This window comes from Protomyctophum parallelum (genome assembly GCF_964188405.1).
Source record: "Protomyctophum parallelum genome assembly, chromosome: 14".
NCBI classification, from domain to species: Eukaryota; Metazoa; Chordata; class Actinopteri; order Myctophiformes; family Myctophidae; genus Protomyctophum; species Protomyctophum parallelum.
The window spans coordinates 16564295-16586223 of record NC_139709.1 but is presented as its reverse complement, the minus strand read 5'-3'; the positions used below and the strand labels follow the sequence as shown (position 1 = coordinate 16586223).

At 43.5% G+C, this 21929-nt stretch overlaps 2 protein-coding genes across 2 annotated transcripts; both read right to left on the bottom strand.

Moving 5' to 3' along the window:
- Positions 1–2330: 2330 nt before the first annotated feature.
- Positions 2331–2705, bottom strand: LOC310871147 (leptin receptor overlapping transcript-like 1; the record flags this gene model as incomplete). Its single annotated transcript, XM_083782636.1, has 1 exon — positions 2331–2705. One exon carries the CDS (start codon positions 2703–2705, stop codon positions 2331–2333), a length of 375 nt encoding a protein of 124 aa, XP_083638762.1.
- An 822-nt stretch (positions 2706–3527) lies between these two features.
- LOC310871146 (Ig-like V-type domain-containing protein FAM187A) lies at positions 3528–5303 on the bottom strand (the record flags this gene model as incomplete). Its single annotated transcript, XM_083782635.1, has 2 exons — positions 3528–3534; positions 4132–5303. The coding sequence occupies 2 exons, from the start codon at positions 5301–5303 to the stop codon at positions 3528–3530; spliced, it is 1179 nt and encodes a 392-aa protein (XP_083638761.1).
- Positions 5304–21929: the final 16626 nt, after the last annotated feature.

Below are 21929 nucleotides of genomic sequence, written 5' to 3'. Positions count from 1 at the left end.
GAGAATATAAACACTAGTGACTGGATGCTATAGTAGCATTTGGAATATTGTGACTTACCCTCAACCACTAAAGCTAAAATCACCCCAAACACGAACATCAGTCTTGACTCCATCATGTTCCTGTACTGTGTGTGCACTGTGCAGCCTCGGGAGCCTCCATTTATAAGGCTGTCTGTCAGGTGGAGGTGTGACCCATGTCATATGTCCTTGAAAATCTAAACAGTATTTGGAGGCTGTGCTATCTCTGTCAAAAAGACAGACTTTGACTGATAGCAACACTCCAAAAATAGCCTCTCAAGTTGTTTATTATGCCCATATCACACTTGTGTGAAGTGAGGGGCACCTTTTGACATGATGATCATGTATGATGATGAAGTCATGGGGTGCGTCGCGTGACGACGACGTTTCTGTTTGATATTGACTTGGCCTGAAAGTTTGTAGGGAACACTTTTCGTCATAAAAAGTCCGTAGACTTGGGCCACACACATGACATCACGGACGGAACACGGACGGAGTCAGGCGTTGGAAGGGCTAGTGCCCCTTGAAAGGTGCACTCGTTTTTCGGCCCCGTCGGTGGCACAATTGCCAAGGCGACTCACTTGCTTGAGCTCGATAGGGACATTGTAAATCATCGTCCCCCCCCCCCCCTAGTCTCTGTAGCTCCGAGAGGTCATCTGTTGACAGTGGCTACATGTGTTTGATGTTACAAAATGGACATTCTGAGTGATGTCCCTCTATGTCTATGAGTTGAGTAAATCTCTGAAGTAACAATTTCTGACTTTATTAAACTTTGGAACAAAAATACATGTGATTCAGTGTAACAAAAACAATACGACTTTTCTAATGACATTTCACAGAAAGTTATATTAAATATGAAAAGGATTATTTATATAGGTCAAGGTATATACTTTATACATAGGTGGCCAGGGAACTGCATGTTTAATCTCCACTTAACTGTCTTACTCAGTATAAGAGATAAGGGGAGCATTGTGTGCCTTTTATTATTTATAATGGCAAAGGTTATAGATTAAAATAGCTTATTTTATAATAATTGTAATAAAAACCCTTTTTATATTTCCTTATCACTTTCTGGAGGAAGTTCTGACTGGAACTACATGTGGGTTTATTGTATGTCACAGAAGGAAATGTTTAAATTCTAATTGTCAATATTGCTTCACAAAAAAGGAGTGGTGAACAAAATATTCACACAATATTGTGCTGCACTTTTCATCTGGAAAAAAGAAAGCATTTTACTGTTGTCGGGGTAGAAACCTCATCTCCATGTATTTGTGTATTATTTTTTTGCAGATTAAATGCCTTCCTTACTTAGTCATACAAAACTGTCAAACAAAACAAGTGAAAAGCTGATCTACAAGTTCGCAAAGCGACACATTGAGACGAACATTTTAAAATGTTAGATCTTAAATTGGTTTTAAATGCTGACATTTGTTTAAAGTGATGCCATCTATAATAAACAGTAGTACACAACAGTATACACCATACAAAAATCCCACTTGTGTGAAGTGAGGGGTGCCTTTTATTGATCCACATGGCGTCACACAAAGATGTCACATAAAGTAATTTGCCATTGACTTGGCCACACAGGTCACAGGCAGAACACACAAAGGTAGATGTTGGATGGGCTGTAGTGCCCCTCAAAAAACAAAACTTTGCAGGACAAACCATGTCAGAAAAAACGACTTTCTGGCCTTGACAGCCCATACATCCAAACAGAGAAGTCCTATCTGATTGCATTAAACAACGTTAAACTCACTTTGCCACTCATACTCGATGGCCACTCGATTTGCCAATCACTCTGTGCATGCGCATACTCTCCATTGACTGAGCAAAGCAAAAAAAAAACGTACTGACCACATAAGCCAAGGAAGTGAGTGGTGCCTTTCATCACAATGATAACGTCTGATGATGTCAACAACATATCACAGACATTCCGTGCTCAAGTCGACATTCCGTGCTCAAACAGACAGATAGACACACAAAGCTGTGTATTGGAGTGGCTGCACCACTCAACAAGAGCCCATAGACCTTGTATCTATATATGTCATCTTCATGTTTTTTTTAGGGGGTCCTTCTTTCCTGTATCATCAGATGGCCAACTCGAGTGTCATGCAGCCTCTTGTAGAGGGGAGGGGGTCCGATCTACTAGCTTACAAAGCATCGCATCTGGTCTTTTTGGTTCCATTTGTAGGATTTCACAGTGTAGATTGGGGTCCCAGAGATGATGCTATCAAATGGGGGTCTGTGGCCTAATGCATATCAAACCGGGAGTCCTCAAAGTTCAAAAGGTTGATAATCACTGGATAAAGGCACTAAATGAAGTCATCATCGGATCCGAAGATGAAAAAGAACCCCAGTATAGTCAGGAAGATGACTATGTTACTCGTCAACAGAAGCGCATACGACGCCCAGGGGATTACTCTGGCTCTAGCGAGAATGGTGGGCAGGGCAAAGGCCGAGACCACGAGCCCTGTGGTGAAGAATATAGCCAGCTCTTTACAGGCATTATTGGGTGTGTCCATGTCATCGACCATTCTCTGTGAGATGCAATAAGGGATTGGAGAGAGGGCGTAGAAGATGAGAAGAAACAGGGGCCAATAGTTGTAGTACACACATCCAAGCATGAGGAACATGAAGCCAACGGCGCCTCCAAAAGACAAGCTGACCAGAGCTCTAATAGTCGCCATTATTCCACCTCACGACGATAACCTCAAAGACAGCCACTGAGAAATGAAAACAATGCCTCTACGCGGTACCTGTTAATAGAGTACTCGGAGGCCAGTGATGACGTCAAGTCATCTATGACATCAGTCATCTCAATATTAGGGCATATACAGTATAGGATAACCAAAGAGAGACAGATGGACACAGATAAATAGCGTTATTTTAATCAATTATGGGAAATTACTCCAATTTTGAATCTCATCATTTGTGTATACAGTTCACGACCATGGTAGTTCAACAGGTAAAGAGGCAGTAGATCACAATGTTTGAATGTTTGTAAACAGGTATTCCCAGGTGAAATGTCCATGGACATTTTCACAATATAAAATCAAGTGTCCAGAACATTCGTTAACCTATAACTAAATAGACATTACATACAACATAGTCTACTAGAACTGCACTCTGTCGAGTGCCTACTTGCTTGTTGCACACAAGTAGGCCATTTACTAGTGCGCAAGCTGACATATACATAGAGGCATATACATATGCCTCTATGTAATTTGTAAATTGATTAGCGGTATACTGTGGTTACTTTGCGTATGCCCCGTTTGAGGCATATGTACCGTAGCAGCATATGACGTCAGTGTATAACTAACTGGTACAACTGGCTCTCAATGATGACATAATAAAGATGTGGATTAAAGGACCCAATGCCAGGGTGTAATTGGTTTTCGATGGTGACGATATGTTTTAGTGTCGGGAGGATTGAAGGTAATGCCCCTATGTATACATGTACAGTATGTAATCTGACACCACTGCCATATCAAGCACAAGTAGTCATTACGTCATACACTGGCAAGGCGCATACACATCAAAGGGCGACATACGAAAACGAAAACTATTACTTGCGCGCTCTGCTTGCGCAAGTAATAACAATATCACGTGTCCTGTTCGTCTAGAAATAAGGCTGATGAATAATACTGCTCGAAATGCATTGATATGCATCTAGGCCATGTTAATACAAGCTGGTGTACACTCTGCACTCGGCAATCTAAACTATAAACTATGTTGAGGTGTGAACTTAAGGGTTGTTCTTAATTGATATGTGCGTGCATCTGCTCCTGAAAAATCTATGGGCGGACATCGTGGTACAATGACCGATGCAACACTGGAAATGTCTTCTCACACTGCTTTTGCTTCGTGGTCAGAGGAAACAAATCTTAATCCGCAGGTTGCTTCCCGTCAGGATGTTGCCCACGGGCTGCCAACTGATTTGGCCTATAGCAGTTTAACAGGAATTTCTGAACAGACTTGACCCTTGACACCTGTTTTCTGCCTACTTTGTTAAAAAATGTCTGATGCTCCTGAGGTAAGTGTCCAAATCCAGCCCTCCCCAACACCAACACACTGAACACCATTGTCATGGTAACATACGATATCAGCACCAACCAGAGACTCGATTGGAAGTCGGGGTGTGATGTCACGCCCAGACCCTTCCCCAAATGGGTGTCGACCAACAAATGGATCTCTGCAGCCTGACGACCCTGTAGCCAGCAGTAGTAGGTACCCGAGTCTTCGGCGGTGGCTGGTGTGAAGACCAGAAGATGGCCTGTGTCTATAATGACCCTCCCCACCGAGTGTTCGGAGCGGTAGATTGGCTTAGATTCACGGTCCCATGCTACGACCATGTTGGGTCGTGACCCCGGACAGCCCAGGACCAGGTTCTGCCCGGCCGGGTGTTTGAGGTGGAAGACCGGCAGCGCTTCGTTGTGAGAGGTTGAACCGTATCCGAGAAACCTCGTCAGGTTGAGAATTCTCTGAGAGGAGGGAGCCTGAGGCGGGCAGGGCGCATGACACTGCCTGATCTGCATCTTGGCCCCGCCCATACTGTGCTCCGATAGGCCAAAGGCACTGGGCACCGCTCCGGAACCACAGGAGGCAGCTGTCTGATTGGCTCGTCTGTAACGCACATGCAGGTACTGGGAATACACATAGCAGAGCCCCGCACGCACCTGTTCTCCTTTTAAGCCACAGCGGTCACACACAGACCAGGCCTGGTAGCTGGTGAACACCTGGTACAAGGGAGCGTTAGAGCTGCGTCTCCCGCTGACGCTCCGTCTCGCACTTACTGCTACGCTACTGATGCTCGACGTAAACCTCATCGTTCTCACTTCCTGGATGTCCAGGTCATAACCGAAGAAGTAGTCTTTGTGGGCGGAGCCACACACATAGAGGCCGGAGTCCTGTGGCCCCGCGTTGAAGATCAGCAGGCTGAAGAGACGGATGGAGAACCTGCTCCTCAGGTCGCTGCTGTGGAGGAGCCCGCTGGAGTCCAGCACACTGGTGCCATGGTGGTCCGTCAGGGCCCTCGTCTCCTCCCAGCTGTCCCCGTGCTTCTTGTAAAACCACACCACCTCAAGGACCTCTCGTGGTTTGCAGTAACAGGGCAGTTCCACAGTGGTTCCGGTCACGTAGGCGGCGTTGGAGAAGGTGAGGAAGGCGGGACAGGCTCTCCTGCCAAACACGTCTTCCCAATCCTCTGGAGATTCATAACAGGTAAAGAGAGGACACCACACGAGGAGGAAGAAGAGAGAAAGGGAGCCAACGTGGTGAGGAAGCATAGAGTCTTTCTTCCAAGAAGTGATGTCATAGTGATCATAATACGCATCTATGCCTTATATAGGCTGACCAAAGCTCCGGTTTGACATCACACAACACACACTGTTGCCTAGCTTTGCATGTCACACACACACACACAGCACACAATATTCTGAACTCGCAATGGACCCTCACCCACCACCCAAAAGGGATTATATGGAGACTAGATGCCTTAGAGATGGTCACCTTTTAATCATTACAATAACTACTGTCCTTATTTTGATATCTGCTGCCAAGTCATGTCTCACCTTGGACAAGATACTGTAAATCTGTATCTGCTGCCATTTGTCTTCTGCAAATGTCTCTCTACTCCCACAAAAAGCTAATTCTTATTATATTTTTTATACAGTATATTTGGGTATTTTGTCTTCTAGTTATCCAACTTTGTTTCTCTTATTTCTTCTTAATCTACTCTCTATGACTTTCTTGACAGCTGGAACTTTGTACAAAACATTATTCCACCAGTCTTTTACACCTGTGAACTTATGTGAGATCATGTGACAATAAAGTTGTTGTGTATTAATCATGCATAGTTGCTGTTGTCAATAAAAGTTGAACTTGACTCCATTCAACCAACTCCTGTGTATGTGTATATAAGAATAGACAAAGACAATACACTCTCAGAAGATAATTACTGTATTAAACATGTATCAAACATTTCAACATGTCCCTCACTGTCTCAAAATATAAACACAAGTTCACAGCTAGACAAAAAACAAGAAGGCGTTTAATACAGAGAATAACCTCACACAGTGAAGAGCATCACATAAAGCATGTAAAGAAAGGTGCAATAAATCCAGGGTTTGAAGTGCTCACCTCCCCTGAAAAAAACAAAAATGAGCTGCCAAGAAAGCATATACGCATAAACATTGTATTTATACAGGATTGTATACATCTTTATTCAGCCAGAGAGAGACACCGATAGAGCAGCGGCCTTCAGGGATCCTCCCCACATATTCCCACGTGTTCGTCTGGTCACAGTACCGCTCGATGCTACAGAGATTCCTACATCGAAGACAGAACCAATAAACATGAGAGAAATCAAATGTCTGGTGTGAGAAAACTTTTCTCCATGATTTAGCAGAAGCCTTTTACCTGCGCCTGTGCCTGTCCAACCCTCCTAGTACGTAGATCTTTCCATCCATCACAGCCACACCAGGATTGCAGCGTGGCTGGTTCATCGACGCACGCAGGGTCCACTGGTTGGTCGTTGGGTCGTAGCACTCCACCTTGTTCGTGGTCACTGATGAATGCTCACCACCTATTGGATAAAGTGGAATTTAGTAATGACATTTTTGGAGACACCGACGTAGGTATTTGTCTCAAAGGTCAAATCAGTCTTCATGCATTTTTTGGAGGGATAAACAATTACAGATATATACAGTAATTAGTGCAATATCAACCATACTGTGTATACCAATATTCGTTTTGGCATCTCTCTGGCAGAAACAGAGAGAGGCTGGCGGGGGGAATATTACCTGAATATAGCAGATCAATAATAATAATAATACCAAATATATATAAAAAATACAATACAACATAAGCAAAATACAATATGCACAATAGACCATAGACTGAACTTGAGAGACTGAAGACCATACAATTAAAACAGGATTTTCAGGCCACTATGCAACCTTCTAATCTAGTATATCTATATTGTGCTGATGAGAGCAATGGTCACCAAGTTATATTTGAAAAGTTAAACACTGCTGTGATACTGCAATTTAATTAATGTGTGTGTGACCCCTGAACACCCTGAATATGGCATGTTTGGTGAGAATTGGAGCAACGGTGAGCCTGAATAGTACAGAGGTTTTAAGTGGTTATGGTATGATACCTATAACGTAGATCTTTCCATTGAGAGCATGGGCAGCTACACGAGAACGTGCAACCTGCGTAGCGGCCAGTCGTGTCCATACAGATGTTTTAGTGTTGTACTTGTAGAGACCAAGTACAACACAGGCCATGTCTCTGTTAGTGTAGACATTAATTTCCTCCCCAACGGTATCTTCTAGAAACCAGGAGCACACGTGGCAAATCATTATATATTGTCAACACTAGAAGGATGAATATGTAATTACAAACACAGCCAAGGCTTTGGATATTTCCACTTAAACAGTACAGTATAAAACAGGTGGTTGAACCTGCAGTTGCATAATTCTGTTCCATACCAATGTAATAGATCAGTCCATCTAATGCGACCACACGGCTGTTGGAAGCGCCTGGCCTGTCAACAGAGTCCGACTCCATGAGCTGCCAGGTGTTGGTGCTGGGGTCGTATCGCTCCACGAGGCACTCAGGGGACCCGTGTCCACCCACAGCCCACAGATAGCCATCCAGCATCACCATGCCTATGGACCATGTGGGTGATGATTAGAACGGATCACCTCATATGCAGCATCTACTTGGGTAATCAAGGCAACAACCAATAGTAGTTATTCCAAGACATTCAAGACATTCCAAGAATGCCATTGTTTTGGTAGTCTTACCGAAGTCAAAGCGTGCCCTATCCATGGGTGCCATCTTTATCCATGAGTCATCATTTGAAGGGTCATAGCGCCACAGCTCCCTACTGTATTTTAATTTAGGACGTTTTCCTCCAGCCAAATACAAAGTAGTGCCTATGGTGGGAGAAGAGCAGAATGAATGGCCAGCTTTGAGTATTTGTCCTAACACAAACATTGAATGCCATTGACAATGAATGGCCAGTTTAGAGTGTTTGTGTAAAACACAAACATTGATGATGAAAGTGAGGACACAAATTGTGATTGGCCGGAATGAGATGATGTATGATGATAAGAGCGCCCCAGTGTCTTGCTCAAGGACACTTCAACAGAAACCCAGGAGGAGCCGAGGATCGAACCAGGAACCTTTCGCTCCCTAGATGGCCGCTCCACCTTCTGAGCGACTGTCACTCCTAAAAACAGAGTAGGATCCTTAAGTTGATTGGTCTCTACTCCAGTTGACCTTGATGGTACTCCTCACCTGACACAGCCACACCATGCCTGCTAAGAGCGAAGGGCAGAGATGCCAGACTCTTCCATGGAGAGGGCAGGAGCATTCCATTCCATGCTTTGGCCAGGGGATCAAAACACTCAACTTCGTCGCAAAGTTGCTCGTAGTCACTCTGACCCCCCACCATCACGATCACCTCTATTAATACAGAGAGTTAGAACACAGCACATTTTAACTTAACTGCCAGGTATTAATACATGATTCCGCAATCGCCAGTGTTTTTTCAGTGAAAACCCTTAGGGACTGTAAATGTCACCTAGAACCCCCTTATGTATCTATCTTTTCCACCATCAGTTGCAACGTGTGTGAGGGAGGGTACCTCTGGTCCTACGTGGGTGTACTGTTTTACTGTAGGGCAGGAGATGCTGGTTCTTGGCCTTGGCCTCAGAGATGAGCCTCTGGCAGCACGGAGATTCTTTCACCACCTCCAGAGCCTCAATCACATCGTGGAGGTAGGAGGGACTGATAAGAGGAAGACGGATCAGCTCTATGACCTTCATGAACAAAAAAAACACTCGTTATTTAATAGTCCAACTGGATATTGGGTGCTTTCCAAATCTCTACATCTGCCTCATGACAGAGTCCTTACATATTGTAGGTGCGTACACAGGTACAGTAAAGATGTTTTAATGATTAACTTTGCACATCAACATCATAATAGAATCAATGTAACCTTTTCAAAGTGCTGTCTGCGTGTAGGACACTTATTGAACCACAACATGGCAGCCTCAAACGACATCTCCTCCTTAGGAACATTGAGATCGTCATTGGAAAGAATCTTTGTCACTTTATCCAGAGAGAGAGAGGGGAATAACTCCTAGGGACAGAAACACACACCGGATTAGTTTATAGGCAGCGGTGCACACAACCGGTATGCATGCGTCGTCAAAACTACATAATAATGTGCCGCCCTGTTTATAAGTTAAGAACTACGGACTATCAGATATAATTAATTGCTGATAACCTATATAAACCAATGTTAATATGATCTCATTCTGTATTAGAAAAAAATAAATAATAATAAGGGTAATAATAATAATAATAATAATAATAATAATAAGTTTGTCCATTCTGAAAAAGGCATATAAAAACTGAATTTGAAAAAGCAATGCCTCTTTATTCCAAAACTAGGGATGCACCGATATTGAAATGTTGGCCAATATCCCAACAAAAAACTGCTTGAATGTAGTATTCTTATTTAAACATGTTCCAACTCGTTGACTCCCAGAAAACACTGATAGAATCTGCAGTCTTCATCATCACAAAATGATTATTCCGTTTTTTTTCGTTTTTTTTAATCATAATAATATCGGCTAAAAGAGATATATTACTTGGATATCTGTTCGATAATCAATACCGATATTGCCTTTTAAGGCCGATATCGATGATGACTGATTAATTGCCCATCCCACCCCATTAAGAACCTGTTCACTGGTTAGTTTGATGAAAGGACAAGTGACAGTAGCTTGTTATTATTCATCCAATTACTGAATGAACTTTCTACACAGATATTTCAATCAGTTGTGATGGCAAAAGGTTGGATAATAGCAATAAAACACCTTTAATATCTGTCCTTGAGTTAGACGGTCTCATCCTGTGGGTCACCACGGATTTATAACAGACTCTGACCTGCATGTAGACATTTCTGAAGTGTTTGATGATGAAATCCAGGCTGTGTTTCTCCAATGCCTCAAAGGAAAGGGCCTCAGCAAAGCTGTGCAACCCTAAACAGTTGTTTGTATCCATGTTACGGTCCATATAACGACAGCAGACCTTTTGAATAGCTTTGATCTCCAGCATATGTGCTGCTGCTACCAGGTCCTAGATTAAAAAGGAAAAGAAAAAAAAGACAGCAGGCTCATTAGAAGCTTAAGTTTTGTTATTTCATTGTCCACCTGTATCAGGCTCCCATCCAAAAGCTTATATCGCTTCCCTGGGAGACTTGATCTGTCCGTCCACCCGCCCGCCCGTGCGTGTGTGTGGTGAGAGAGTGAGAGGCCTGCATATCGGGAGCAAAGGGTTTCAGACTAGTCTTGCTAAAGGACACTGTGACACTGTGGGGGAGCCCGGCATCGAACTGTGTGTGTGTGTGTGTGTATGCATGTCTCAAGGTGATGATAATACGTTACCTGCAAATGTTCTTTGGGGATGGCCGCCTTTGATGTGTAAGCATAAGTCAACAAAAAGTCAAGGATGTGAGGTTCTACTCCAAGGAGATTAACCCTCTCCTGTCTGGACTCCAACATGCCAGTTGTAAACATTGCCTGTCCAGATTGAAAATGTGAATGGTTGGCTTAGTTCTATATAGAAAATGTAAATTTACATTGTGTCAATAGTTATAGCATGGTCTTCAGTTCACATAAAAGCCAAAGTCAATGCCATTCCTAACCCATTTAGATCTGAGGCTGATTTAAAAAAACAAGCCCAAATTGATTAAATCAATGAATTACCAGCTGCATTATTATCTGCAGGGGTCCGCTATAACTGCCTCTGTGTCAGTTTCAGCACAAATTCTCTAAGGCGGAACTATTGTTTTTGGAGTCGTTCATTTCCGCCCGGACATATTTGCGGTGCGGACATATTTGTGTGCACATACTGTACATCAGCCAATGAGAAAACCAGCTGGACTACTGGACTAGCTTGCACATCGATTATAGACTCAGCTTGCTATTGCATAGCAGCTGGTAAGAAAACGAACCTAATTAGGTTTCTGGAAACCTTCAAATTCGAATTCAAAGCCTAGTTTTCCAGGCATCTAGGCTGATAATCCTGACAGCGTGTCGCAGGTTGGACTCCCGATCATGATGACCTTTGCTGCGTGTCACTCCCCATCCCTCCCCCCCATTTCCTGTCAGCTTACTGTAGATTGAACTAACAAATAAAGGCAGAAAAGGCCCAACAAATATCTTTAAAAACAAATGTAATTATGTTGCTACATGTACATATAGCAACAACAGCTCCCGGATTGAAAGGTATAACAACATACAGTATAGGTTGCAACAGGTCCAATGGGTTTGGGTTAATAGCACCAGGTCATTAAATGTTCACATGGAACTGTGAACATTTCTCTGTGTTTACCTGAAAATAAGAGCTAAAGGATGCCAGCACAGCTCTGTGACAAGGGAACTCCCGACCCCCACAGCACAGAACCACATCACATAACTCATTACTGAGCCGAAGACGATTTAGGCCTTCAAGGACTGTGTGAGGATGCCTGGACTCCTCCACAAACACCAAGTTCTCCATGACTCCTTCTGCTGGCCTCTACAACAACATGGAATGAAACGGTTAGTCATAATTTGCATGTTACCTGTAATGACATCACGACATGGATGTCAATGTCACATCATGGATGGAGTCAAATCATGAGACATTATTGGAAAGTCAAACAATCAAGCTGTCAGCTTGCACAGTGCAGACAGCTATGCAACCTGTCAGGCTAATAGCATGTGATGTCCTGACCTATGACTGTGACCAATCTTTTTACTTCTCTTTATTATATTTTCCCCCCTTTCCTGGGTGTTAGTTTTTTTGTTTGTCTTGTCTTCTATCTTGTATATGGGGAAGTGGGAAAAAAGGCACTGCAACTTTACCTCTGCCTAAAGGCCTATCCACACCAAATGAGTGCAACTACTTGCAACCATGATCCCCAATGGCAGTTGCAAGGAGTTGCATTGGTGTGGACTGGCTTTAAAACAATTTTGTTGTGACTAGTTGCATTGGTGTGGACTGGCCTTAAGTCTAATTAAATGAAGAGGGCAGTATTTTATAGGTCAATTCATTGCACACAGGAATCATCTTTCAGGCGAAATGGGTAAAATATGACCTTTTAATACATATTTATGTGATACACTGACAGTGAAATGCTTTATATTGTGATTAATGCATACCGGTATTCATGTCTGGACCCCAGGAAGACTAGCTGTTGTTAACGCGGCAGCTAATGGATCCAAATGATAAAACAATATATAATATATGTAACTATAAATACAAGTTAAAACTCTGCAGTGAACTCTTACATCATAATTTGACAGCAGTAATTCAGAACAACTCATGAACAGTGCTTTCTGCCATGACAGTCTCCGTCTCAGCCAAAGACTACATTATTTCAGGAAGTTTTGATTATATTACTGGAATTCATATTTTAGTAATGTCATACTGTCTGCAGCGTAGGATATTCTGTTAGGTAGTTTGGCAACATCATGTGGTCTGACTGGTGGTACAGTTTAGCAAACAATCGATAGCTCCTCACAACACAGATTTGCTTTGGTTTGATTGATTGATTGAAGTATTTATTAACAGTTTGAGAACAGTACATTAAATTAACTAGGGTCCACATAGCCTAAGATTTAGACTCTCGTACGAGAGTACTCTAAATCTTAGGCTAGGGTCCACCTAGCCCTACAAGCAGAACCCAATGGTACTGAAGTTTCTGACATTTTTTAGACCCAGACCATGGGGTCCTGTTCCAGCTCTACCCTGCCACCTGGTACACGGACATAAATAAAACATAAACACCGTGGATAACGCCTGTCTGCGCTCTTTGACAACTTTTTTTCGTGTGAGGGCTTCTGAATGTGTGAAGTATAAGTACCTATACATAATGCTGCGAATATTTGTTTGACCGATTTGGTCGCTTTGATTCTTTTTTTCCTTCCTTGTTTATTGACACCTCATTGTACCGCCTATCTGGCTAGCTAGTGGCGCTATAGCTATGACAGAGCAGATCAGAGGCAGGGACGTAGCCGGCACAAGCCAACCGCACATCGGGAGGCGGTACAATTGGATGTCAATAAACAAGAAGAATCAAATCGACCAAATCGGTCAAACAAAGATTAAAAATACTTAACGGCTTCCGCGCCACAGGAGATATTCGCAGCGGTATGTAGCCTATAGGTACTTATAGTTCACAGATTCAGAAGCCCTCAAAGGAAAACAGGCCGTCAAACGGTGCAGATATGATGTTACCGAGCATATTTATGTCCCATACGAAAATATAGATAGTGTAGCGGCCAGCTATGGCGTCAGCCAATGGGACTGTCGTGGGGGTGGGACTGGCGACTGGGAGTGACAGGTTGCTCGGTGTGTGTAGTTAGGTTGAGAGTGCATGCTTGTCTAACTTGGATGTGCACAAACTGGCTGCTGTGATATGAGTGATCTTGGAAGTAATAAAGAGAGATCTTTATCATTGTGACTGCGTCTCTGCCTCCGGTTCCTGAGATCGTTACAATATGTACAGGGACCCTACACAAAGCGACATCCAAATTTCAGAAAAGCTTTATGGAGGGTTCCGAGAGGGGCTAGGGTCCACCATATGTTCAATTCATCATAACATTTAGACATACAAATATACACTAATATAGGTAAAAACAGGAAATAATCATAGAGGAGGTAAAAAGGGAAAAAACTGTGAGGTTGAAAAGGGGTGGGTGGGGGGATTCAGTAAAAATCTTATTATACATTAATAAAGTATAGTCTACAATAAATACGCGTTCACGCAAGGCACATAAAGGTAGAATAAAATACCTGTAGGCCTATATACAAATTGTACAGCAAACGTCAACTTGAAAGTTCAAACAGGCACAATTAACATACCTCTGTGGCCTTTTCATACAAATATGAATTAATGAGTCCAGTCCTGTAAACTCAAACGTCTTCTTTAATAATTAAATGTATATTATTTAGACTTAACTTTGAACAAAACTACAATTATGCTCGCGCTTCACGTCTTCAAAATGTTGTTGTGTGTAACCACTAAACGTGCCCCGGTTGACAACACAGAAGTTCCGTGAAACATAACACACTTCCAGGCAGCACGCACGCACACAGAGTCAGACACACATCATCGAGTTAAGTAAAGTGCATTTCCATGGCAGAAGAAGACATCACGTATCAGAGAACATGAAACATAAAAACTAAACAACCCTTTAAACGATTTATTTTCCATCAGCAAGTTTAGAGTCATTTGGTTGCAGATTCCAGGCTGTTCCACTGGGTGGCACCGCACCAATGTAAGTAAAATATCACAGACACCTACCAGCCAGACTGGGTTGGCGTTTTGTTAGAATCTGTTGTGCTGCTTAAAAACAATTTGATTGACATGCTGACATCCAACAACATTCCTCGTACCGCCGTGGAAACATGGTAAAATGCTAGGATTTCCCAGACGACATACCGTATAGCCCTCCAAGCAGAACCCAAATGCTACTGAAGTTTCTGACATTTTGACGGACTCGTAGCATTGGGTCCTGTTCCACGTCGTCCATGCCGTCTGATACGCACCCATTCTTAAACATAAACAAGCGGCTCCCCCGGCTCCCCGCGCTCTATGACGATATTGTTCAGTGTGAGGCTTTCTGAATATGTAAAGTATAAGTACCCATACATGCCGCTGCGAATATCTCCTGTGGCGCGGAAGCCGTTAAGTATTTTTAATATATGTTTGCCCGATTTGGAAGCTTGGATTCTTCTTTTCCTTCCTTGTTTATTGACACCTCATTGTACCGCCTATCTGGCTAGCTAGTGGCGCTATAGCTATGACACAGCAGATCAGAGGCAGGGACATAGCCGCACAAGCCAACCGCACACCGGGAGGCGGTACAATAAACGGTAAACAAACAAGAAGAAATAAAGCGACCAAATCGGTCAAACAAAGATTAAAAATACTTAACGGCTTCCGCGCCACAGGAGATATTCGCAGCGGGATGTATAGCTACTTAAAGTTACGAATTCAGAATAACTCAAGGAAAATAATGCCGTCACATGCCGCGGGTCCTATTTTAGAGAGAATCTCCACTTCCGCGTATAGGAATTTCCATACGAAAATACAGTAGTGAGCAGGGACCCAACGTAAAACTCAACAAAATATCAGAAAAGTTTTACGTAGGGTCCCGAGAGGGGCTACATACCGTACTTGTCTTACGGTAATTGTCTTGGAAGTCGCTGTTTTCCACTCTGTGTTTTGGTTAGTTACTTAGTGACTGAACACTAGATTACCAGTCTTCTCAGCCAAGAATTCTACAACACCATTCGTCCCACGGTCCCAATGAACTATATGTCTGGCTGCCGATCGAGTTTCATCCTTGTAGTAGTGAGTGAGTTCCTTGTCCACAGTCCACTTAAATATTGGCCTACTGTAATGTAACTAGGATACGTGTTGTTTGTTTGTTAAAATGGATGTTATCTGTTATACTGTATATCTCTGTATTCTGAAAATAATTTTATCCAATCAGGAGAGAGAACTCAACAATATACTGTTCAAAGATCACAACAACAATGTGAGTGAACTTGTAGATGTAGGCATGTAGCCTAGTCTAGGCCCTATGATGTGTGGTAAATGTAACCTGTCTTGTAGTATGAGTTGAATAGGCTACTTGAGTCACAACCTGTCTTGTATGAGTTGAATAGGCTACTTGAGTCACAACCCAGTTCCCCCCTTGGGAATAAAGTTTCTCTAATCGAATCTTTATGAAAGATAGACTGCCACAAACCGGTGTCTCTGTACCTCTGTCAGGTGAACACAAGAGACGGCAAGCCGTGGATATCCACGGTTTGCTAATGTGAACCCTCAACCCTCCCACAGCTGAGTTCACAATAAACCATTCTTGTGTAATCTGTTACATTGATACAACCAGTAGCCAGCAGAGGGCACTCTCTGCTCTCCTTTACACCACAATACATTTGCCCTTCTACCTCCTCTCATTTAGCTCTGGAAGATTAACATTGTTCACCCTCTGTATTTTAGTCAAGCCTGGAACATGATTACTAATTCAATATGACTTAATATACTGAGATGATGGTATGACAGTTTGTTTCTAAAAGGACGGCAGATGTATTAAATAGCCTATACATGATGTGGTACACTAAAGTGGAGATAGTGGACCTATGGCCACTGGTTCAGCAGCTTAACTGTGTCTCTGCCCATGGAATGTTCATAACCAGTAAGGTTCCACTTGTGCCCTGTAAGAAAAAAGAAAAGAAAGAAATGTGATCTTGTTTGATTGATTGAAATATTTATTAACAGTTTTGAGAATTACAATTACATTAACTCAATACATGTAAATAAATGTTTGACAATTTCTAAAAATAAATGACAATTTTTGCCCATATTAGTGATATGAAAGTCCCCTTTTTCAGGGTGTTTCGCTTTGGATTGCCAGTTGTTTTTAGGGCTAGGCATGCTTATTCTGAGGATAAGGGTTTGTATATATATATATATATATATATACTAGAATTTCGCGGCCGCTCATCCCAGAGTTACGTTGCCGCGCACTATGGGAAGAAGGAAATTGCGGGAGTTGACTCCACATGTAGTAACGGATGGGTTATTAGTTATTATTATGTGTCCTTATTAGTGTAGTGTAGTGTAGTCAACACGTTATGGCTCATACACACTGCCCGGTATTTGCTCCGATTATGCTGTCGGGAGCATTTTTGGCGCTGGCCGACAAAACCCCTGATCTGACGTTAAGCGGTGCCCAAAAGTTATAGATCACAAAGGGTTTGCAGGTACTATTTCCATTTCCCCCCCTCTATTTCCCATTCCATGTGCGTTTGTCTTATAGTTTCTCTGGCCTCTGTACTACTGTCACCTACCGTCCATTCATTGTATTACACAGTGGGTGAAAAAAAAACACACCACTTAAGACTAAACCCGACCCATCAGAGGTGTGGCTTCCAGAGGTACCTTTGACATGACATTTTGTGTGTGTGTGTGTGTGTGTGTGTGTGTGTGTGACTGTGTGTGTGTGTGTGTGTGTGTGTGTTTCGATGTGCAGGGCGTTGCTGAAAATGAGCACCTGTGCTCAGCTACTTCCCTGGGTAAATAAAGAAAAAAAAAGAAAGGTACCTTTCAAAACCTATAGAAGTCAGCCTGGTACAGACGAAGGGGACACCACTGTATGTAGCCTCAATTACATTTTGTAACTATTTTCTGCAATGGGATGATAGTTTTATTTGGTCGTTTATTTAGCTGGTCGTTTTGAAAGTAAAGTTTGAAGTAAAAAAAAAGTGTGGGCAGCCCTGGTATAGATGAATATATATATATATTCATTCCGTGGGTAAATCCCTGTAGGCTACCCACATATTGGTAGCCTATATTAGCCCAATATTGGCGTTATGCATTTCACTTGAATAATGTTGTGTGCGCGCGTGCGGAGAAAGACAGAGTTATTTAATGAAACTGAAGATTATAACGTCCTGTGTGTGTGTGTGTGTGTGTGTGTGCAAGCCAGGCGTGCGTGTGCGTGTGTGTGCAGGCGTGTGTACTCAGCAGTTGGCTGGCTGGCGAAAATAGCAAAAATGATCCGTGTAATCGTAATATTTAGGAACAAACAAACTACTGACAAAGTACAATGTTGATGTAACTAAGAGATTCGCTGAGTGAGTTATAGTTTAAATACAGAGATTTAGAAGGAATAAGCAAAATCGTGAGGCTACAATTCCTCTCCTTCGTCTTCCTTGTTTCTCTTCTCCTGCGGGAGATCAGGATCAGATTCTGACTTCTGAGAGCTAGTGTGGGCCTATTAGAAGACAGGGCAGTGTTGCCGGTTCGCGAATTGTAAGCGAGTCGTAGTGTGTGTTGAATGGCATTTGAATGGCATTTGTGGGCTTGTGAATGAATTTTCTCACATGTAATTTGTGCTCACTTGCATAGACCTGGCGAATTTAGCGTTGTGAAAGGGCAACAGTGTTCCGCGGGTGTGGGTGCTTCGGGCGATAATGTTTGTAGTAAACAAATGCATTGCCGCCGTGAGTGTGGACGGGAGGCATCTTTGGTGGCACTGCAATGATCATTTTTTGGCGGGTGGTGTCGAGTGTTGGCGTTGGGCGCGATAGGAGGAGATGGTTCCCGAACACTGCGAAGGTAAGTGTGTGACGTCACTGCCGTGTGAGTGTGTGTGGGTGTAGTGTGTAAGATGGTGTTGTGGGTGTTGCAATAGCGACGTAGCTGTTGTGGCTTTGGGTTTCTTGCCATGTGTTGGGTACAAGTTCTCTAATATTATAATAGATAGGGGTGGTGGTCCCTGAGCGCCCAAATAGGGACACCTTATTGCCTTTTCCATGACATGCAGATACACTTGCTTGCTTGCTTGATGGACATGAACAATGCGGGGAGCGGCTGTGGCTCAGGAGGTAGAGCAGGTTGTCCAATGATCCATGGGTCGGCGGTTCGAATCCCGGCTCCCCCTGTCTACATGTCGAAGTTTGTTTGTCATGTTTATTTCGAATATGCCAATAAAACAGAAGTGTCCTTCAGTGGTTGCCACCGTTGGTGTGTGAATGTGGGAAGTGTGGACGCTGACGTTGACTGTTCGCCACTTCACCTCCCAATGTATGAATGAATGGACCATTGTAAAGCGCTTTGAGTAGGCACGTAGTGCATAGAAAAGTGCTATAAAAATGCAATCCATGTGAATAATGCTGTAATAATGCAAGCACAGTGATAAATCAATAATAACTAAATCATTGTAAAAGCATGGGGGTGGGTGCTCCCTTATAACCGATATGCTAGGTGAACTGGATTTACACCAGCATTATAGGCAGACCACAAACGGGTCAAAGGTTTGCCAGAACAGCTCGAACACTACAGACTTCCTCCAGGGAGAGGATTATTCTCTCTCTCTCTCTCTCTCTCTCTTTCTGTAATTGTCCTTCTCTCATTTCTTCTGAGTCTCTCTTTCTCACCTCTTATCTATTTCTCACCTCTTATCTCCTCCATACTGTAGTATACTCGCTGTCAAACTTGTCTTGACATACTGTAAATTTGAGCGAGGTTCTGGTGTCACGCAGTGAAAGCTGATCTACAAATTTGATAATGACAATAATGACATGCCCCCCAAAATATGGGCGGTACAAGGTTGAAAGTGGTTATATTGCAACTTCTTTCACTGTCTCAACTGAGCCAATTAAAAGCACGGACCACAAGAGAGATTTGCTTAATATAATTATTGATTTCCCGCTTCTAAAATGACCAAGGACACATTTTTCATACAGGGAGAATGAATATTTGCAGGGTTACAAAGCTTGACGTTTGACTTTGGTTTGATGTTGATTCACGAGCTTTTAACAATTCCCACATTAGAATGTGCTCTTAAGAGAGCGATGCAGTGGCCTGTTTGAGGAGAAGACTTCCAATAATTCAGTCTGTTTGCTTTTTGGCTGCAGCAGCCGCATGATCGAGTGTTTGTCATAAGGGAGTCAGAGACGGATCAATGGACCAAGTCGACATACAAGGGCGCCCCTGTCGAGCTCTCCCTTCAGAGGTGAATCTTTCATCTTTCTCCTCCAGCGTCATGCATATGAAAGACAGAAGCAGAGGGAAAGATCCATTGGTTCTGTTCTTGACATTGTTGTTACTCATGCGGATGATGCCGTATATATTGCCAGGCCTCTGTGTCCGAGTAGTGGTACTGTAGTTATTGTGGCCATTTCTTTTTCGGCTACACGTTCAGGTTTGAACTGATCAATAGAGACTGTGGATGTACAGAGACTGGAGAAGCAGGCTTCATGAGCTCAGTGCTGGCATGCATATTTCAACAGTCACAACCCAAGTCGGTACTTGAGTACCCCCCCCATGCCATGGGTAGAGTTGAGGCTGCTTTTAGGGCTGACAAATATCATACTTCACTTACACTCTGCCTCTGTGTTGTAATTTCTGTAAAAGCACCCAACAAAAGTGCGTGCGTGCGTGCATGCGTGCGTGCGTGCGTCCAGCTGCCTGCCCGGCCGGCGCACCCACGGACACTTACACACATGCCCATCCACACGTCTTCTGAGCTCCGTTCTTCCACCTCGTCAAAAGAAACTCAAGACTGCCATCTTGTCATTGGACATCAGCCCGAGGTCAAGTTCTCATCAAAGTCAATCTCATTTCCTGCGACTCAGTGGGAACTGATGACTTGGCCCCAACATGTACGTTACCGTGGCAGCCAAACAGCCTCCCCCCCTCCTCCCCCCCCCCCAACACTCTCTCTCTCTCTGGTCTGCATATGATCAGTCTGTTGCCATAGCAGCCCTGTGGAGCTTTCCTGCCAGTCAGCTTTCCAGGAGGAGGGAGGGAGGGAGGGGGAGAGAGAGAGAGAGAAAGAGAGAGGGAGAGAGGGAGAGAGGGAGAGAAGCAGCGGTCGGTGCACTCTATCTCACTGATTCTCAATGGCTGGCCCCGGGGGGAAGGTCCAAATGGGGTTTCTTTTTATCTTTGGGACCACAGTCTATTCTACACTGTAAAATCCTCCGTGATATTTTAACTCTTGTGTGTGGATGGACACACACTACAGAGGGAGAAGGTTGCGTAACATCCACAACATTATCGCATGGGTTTCTTTTCTTTTTCTAGTACTTTCTTTTTTGCTTTCATGCCTTTATTCATATTTAATGTTGAATTTTCCCCCTGCTCTCAGCCTCCCCTCCCTCCCGGGCCGGCCCCCTTTCCTTGTTCTTCTCCATTTCTGGAAAAAACTGCCAAAATGATGGAGCTTATACGCAAAAAATGAGTTTCACCCAATTTACACCTGTAAACCAGTGATTGCACATGGAAATCTGATTCTGAACACTCAGCTAAATGCTCCAAATTAATCTAATCACCCACCAAACTCACTTATCCATCAAAAGTTCGTTATTGATGAGACACCATCGTACTCCTTTAGGGCTTGACCTCTGGTTCCGAACGAGCCATCGGGTGGAGAGTGAAAACTGCTGTGCTGCTGCGGTGACCAGTGACCACCTCACCCCTTATCACCGCTGCTCAGTGACGTCATCTGAGTGAGTGGATACATTTGGAGCGTGTAGCTGCCTTGCCTTCAGGGTCCATTCGAACGACCCCTGGTGGTCCCTGAACCCCTGCACGTTGACAACCGGTGCCCCCTATCTACCGAGGGCTGTGCATCTTCATCCGTTGCCACGGCACTGTAATAGCATTTCTGGATTGGATTTGAAGTGTGGGAGAAGTCACTTATACTATATTGAGCTGAGCTGTCATATCTAGTTCAAATAAAGCAACTGGAGGGAGAATTTGTGTATGTCAGTCCAGAGTAGACTACGTTGACGTCTTGAGCTGTAATTAAACGTGTGGCATCCTCACTGCATGGGTGCTGCTGACAGATGACAGATTCTATATCGTCACTGGTGGGTGGGGGGGGATACCAGGTGGAAATGTCAAAAACAAAAGTGTACATTCTCAGGAAATGGACAAAAGAACCCGTCTTCCATTGGATCCAATGTATGTAGTTAGTTAGTTAGTTACAAGCTCTTGTTACTGTTTTCATTGGTGAGATATTTTAAAAATCCACAGACAAACTTAGCACCCTAGTCTGCTCTTTTCCCCCTTCTACACCAAACTCTTTGCCGAAAATAGACGATCTACAAGCTCACAACGCCCAGCGTTCTGCGCTTGTAGATATTTTCGGATAATGTTCCCCTCAGAATAGGGATTCTAGGGTTCAAGTGGTCAATGTAAAAAACAAAGTTTTGAGGCCTCCCTTGTAGTAACTGTGGAGGACCCCCAAGGGGTCCTGGACCGGACCCCATGTTGAAGACCCCTGGGCCCTGGCTGGCCTAAAGGTTAGAGGGTTTGC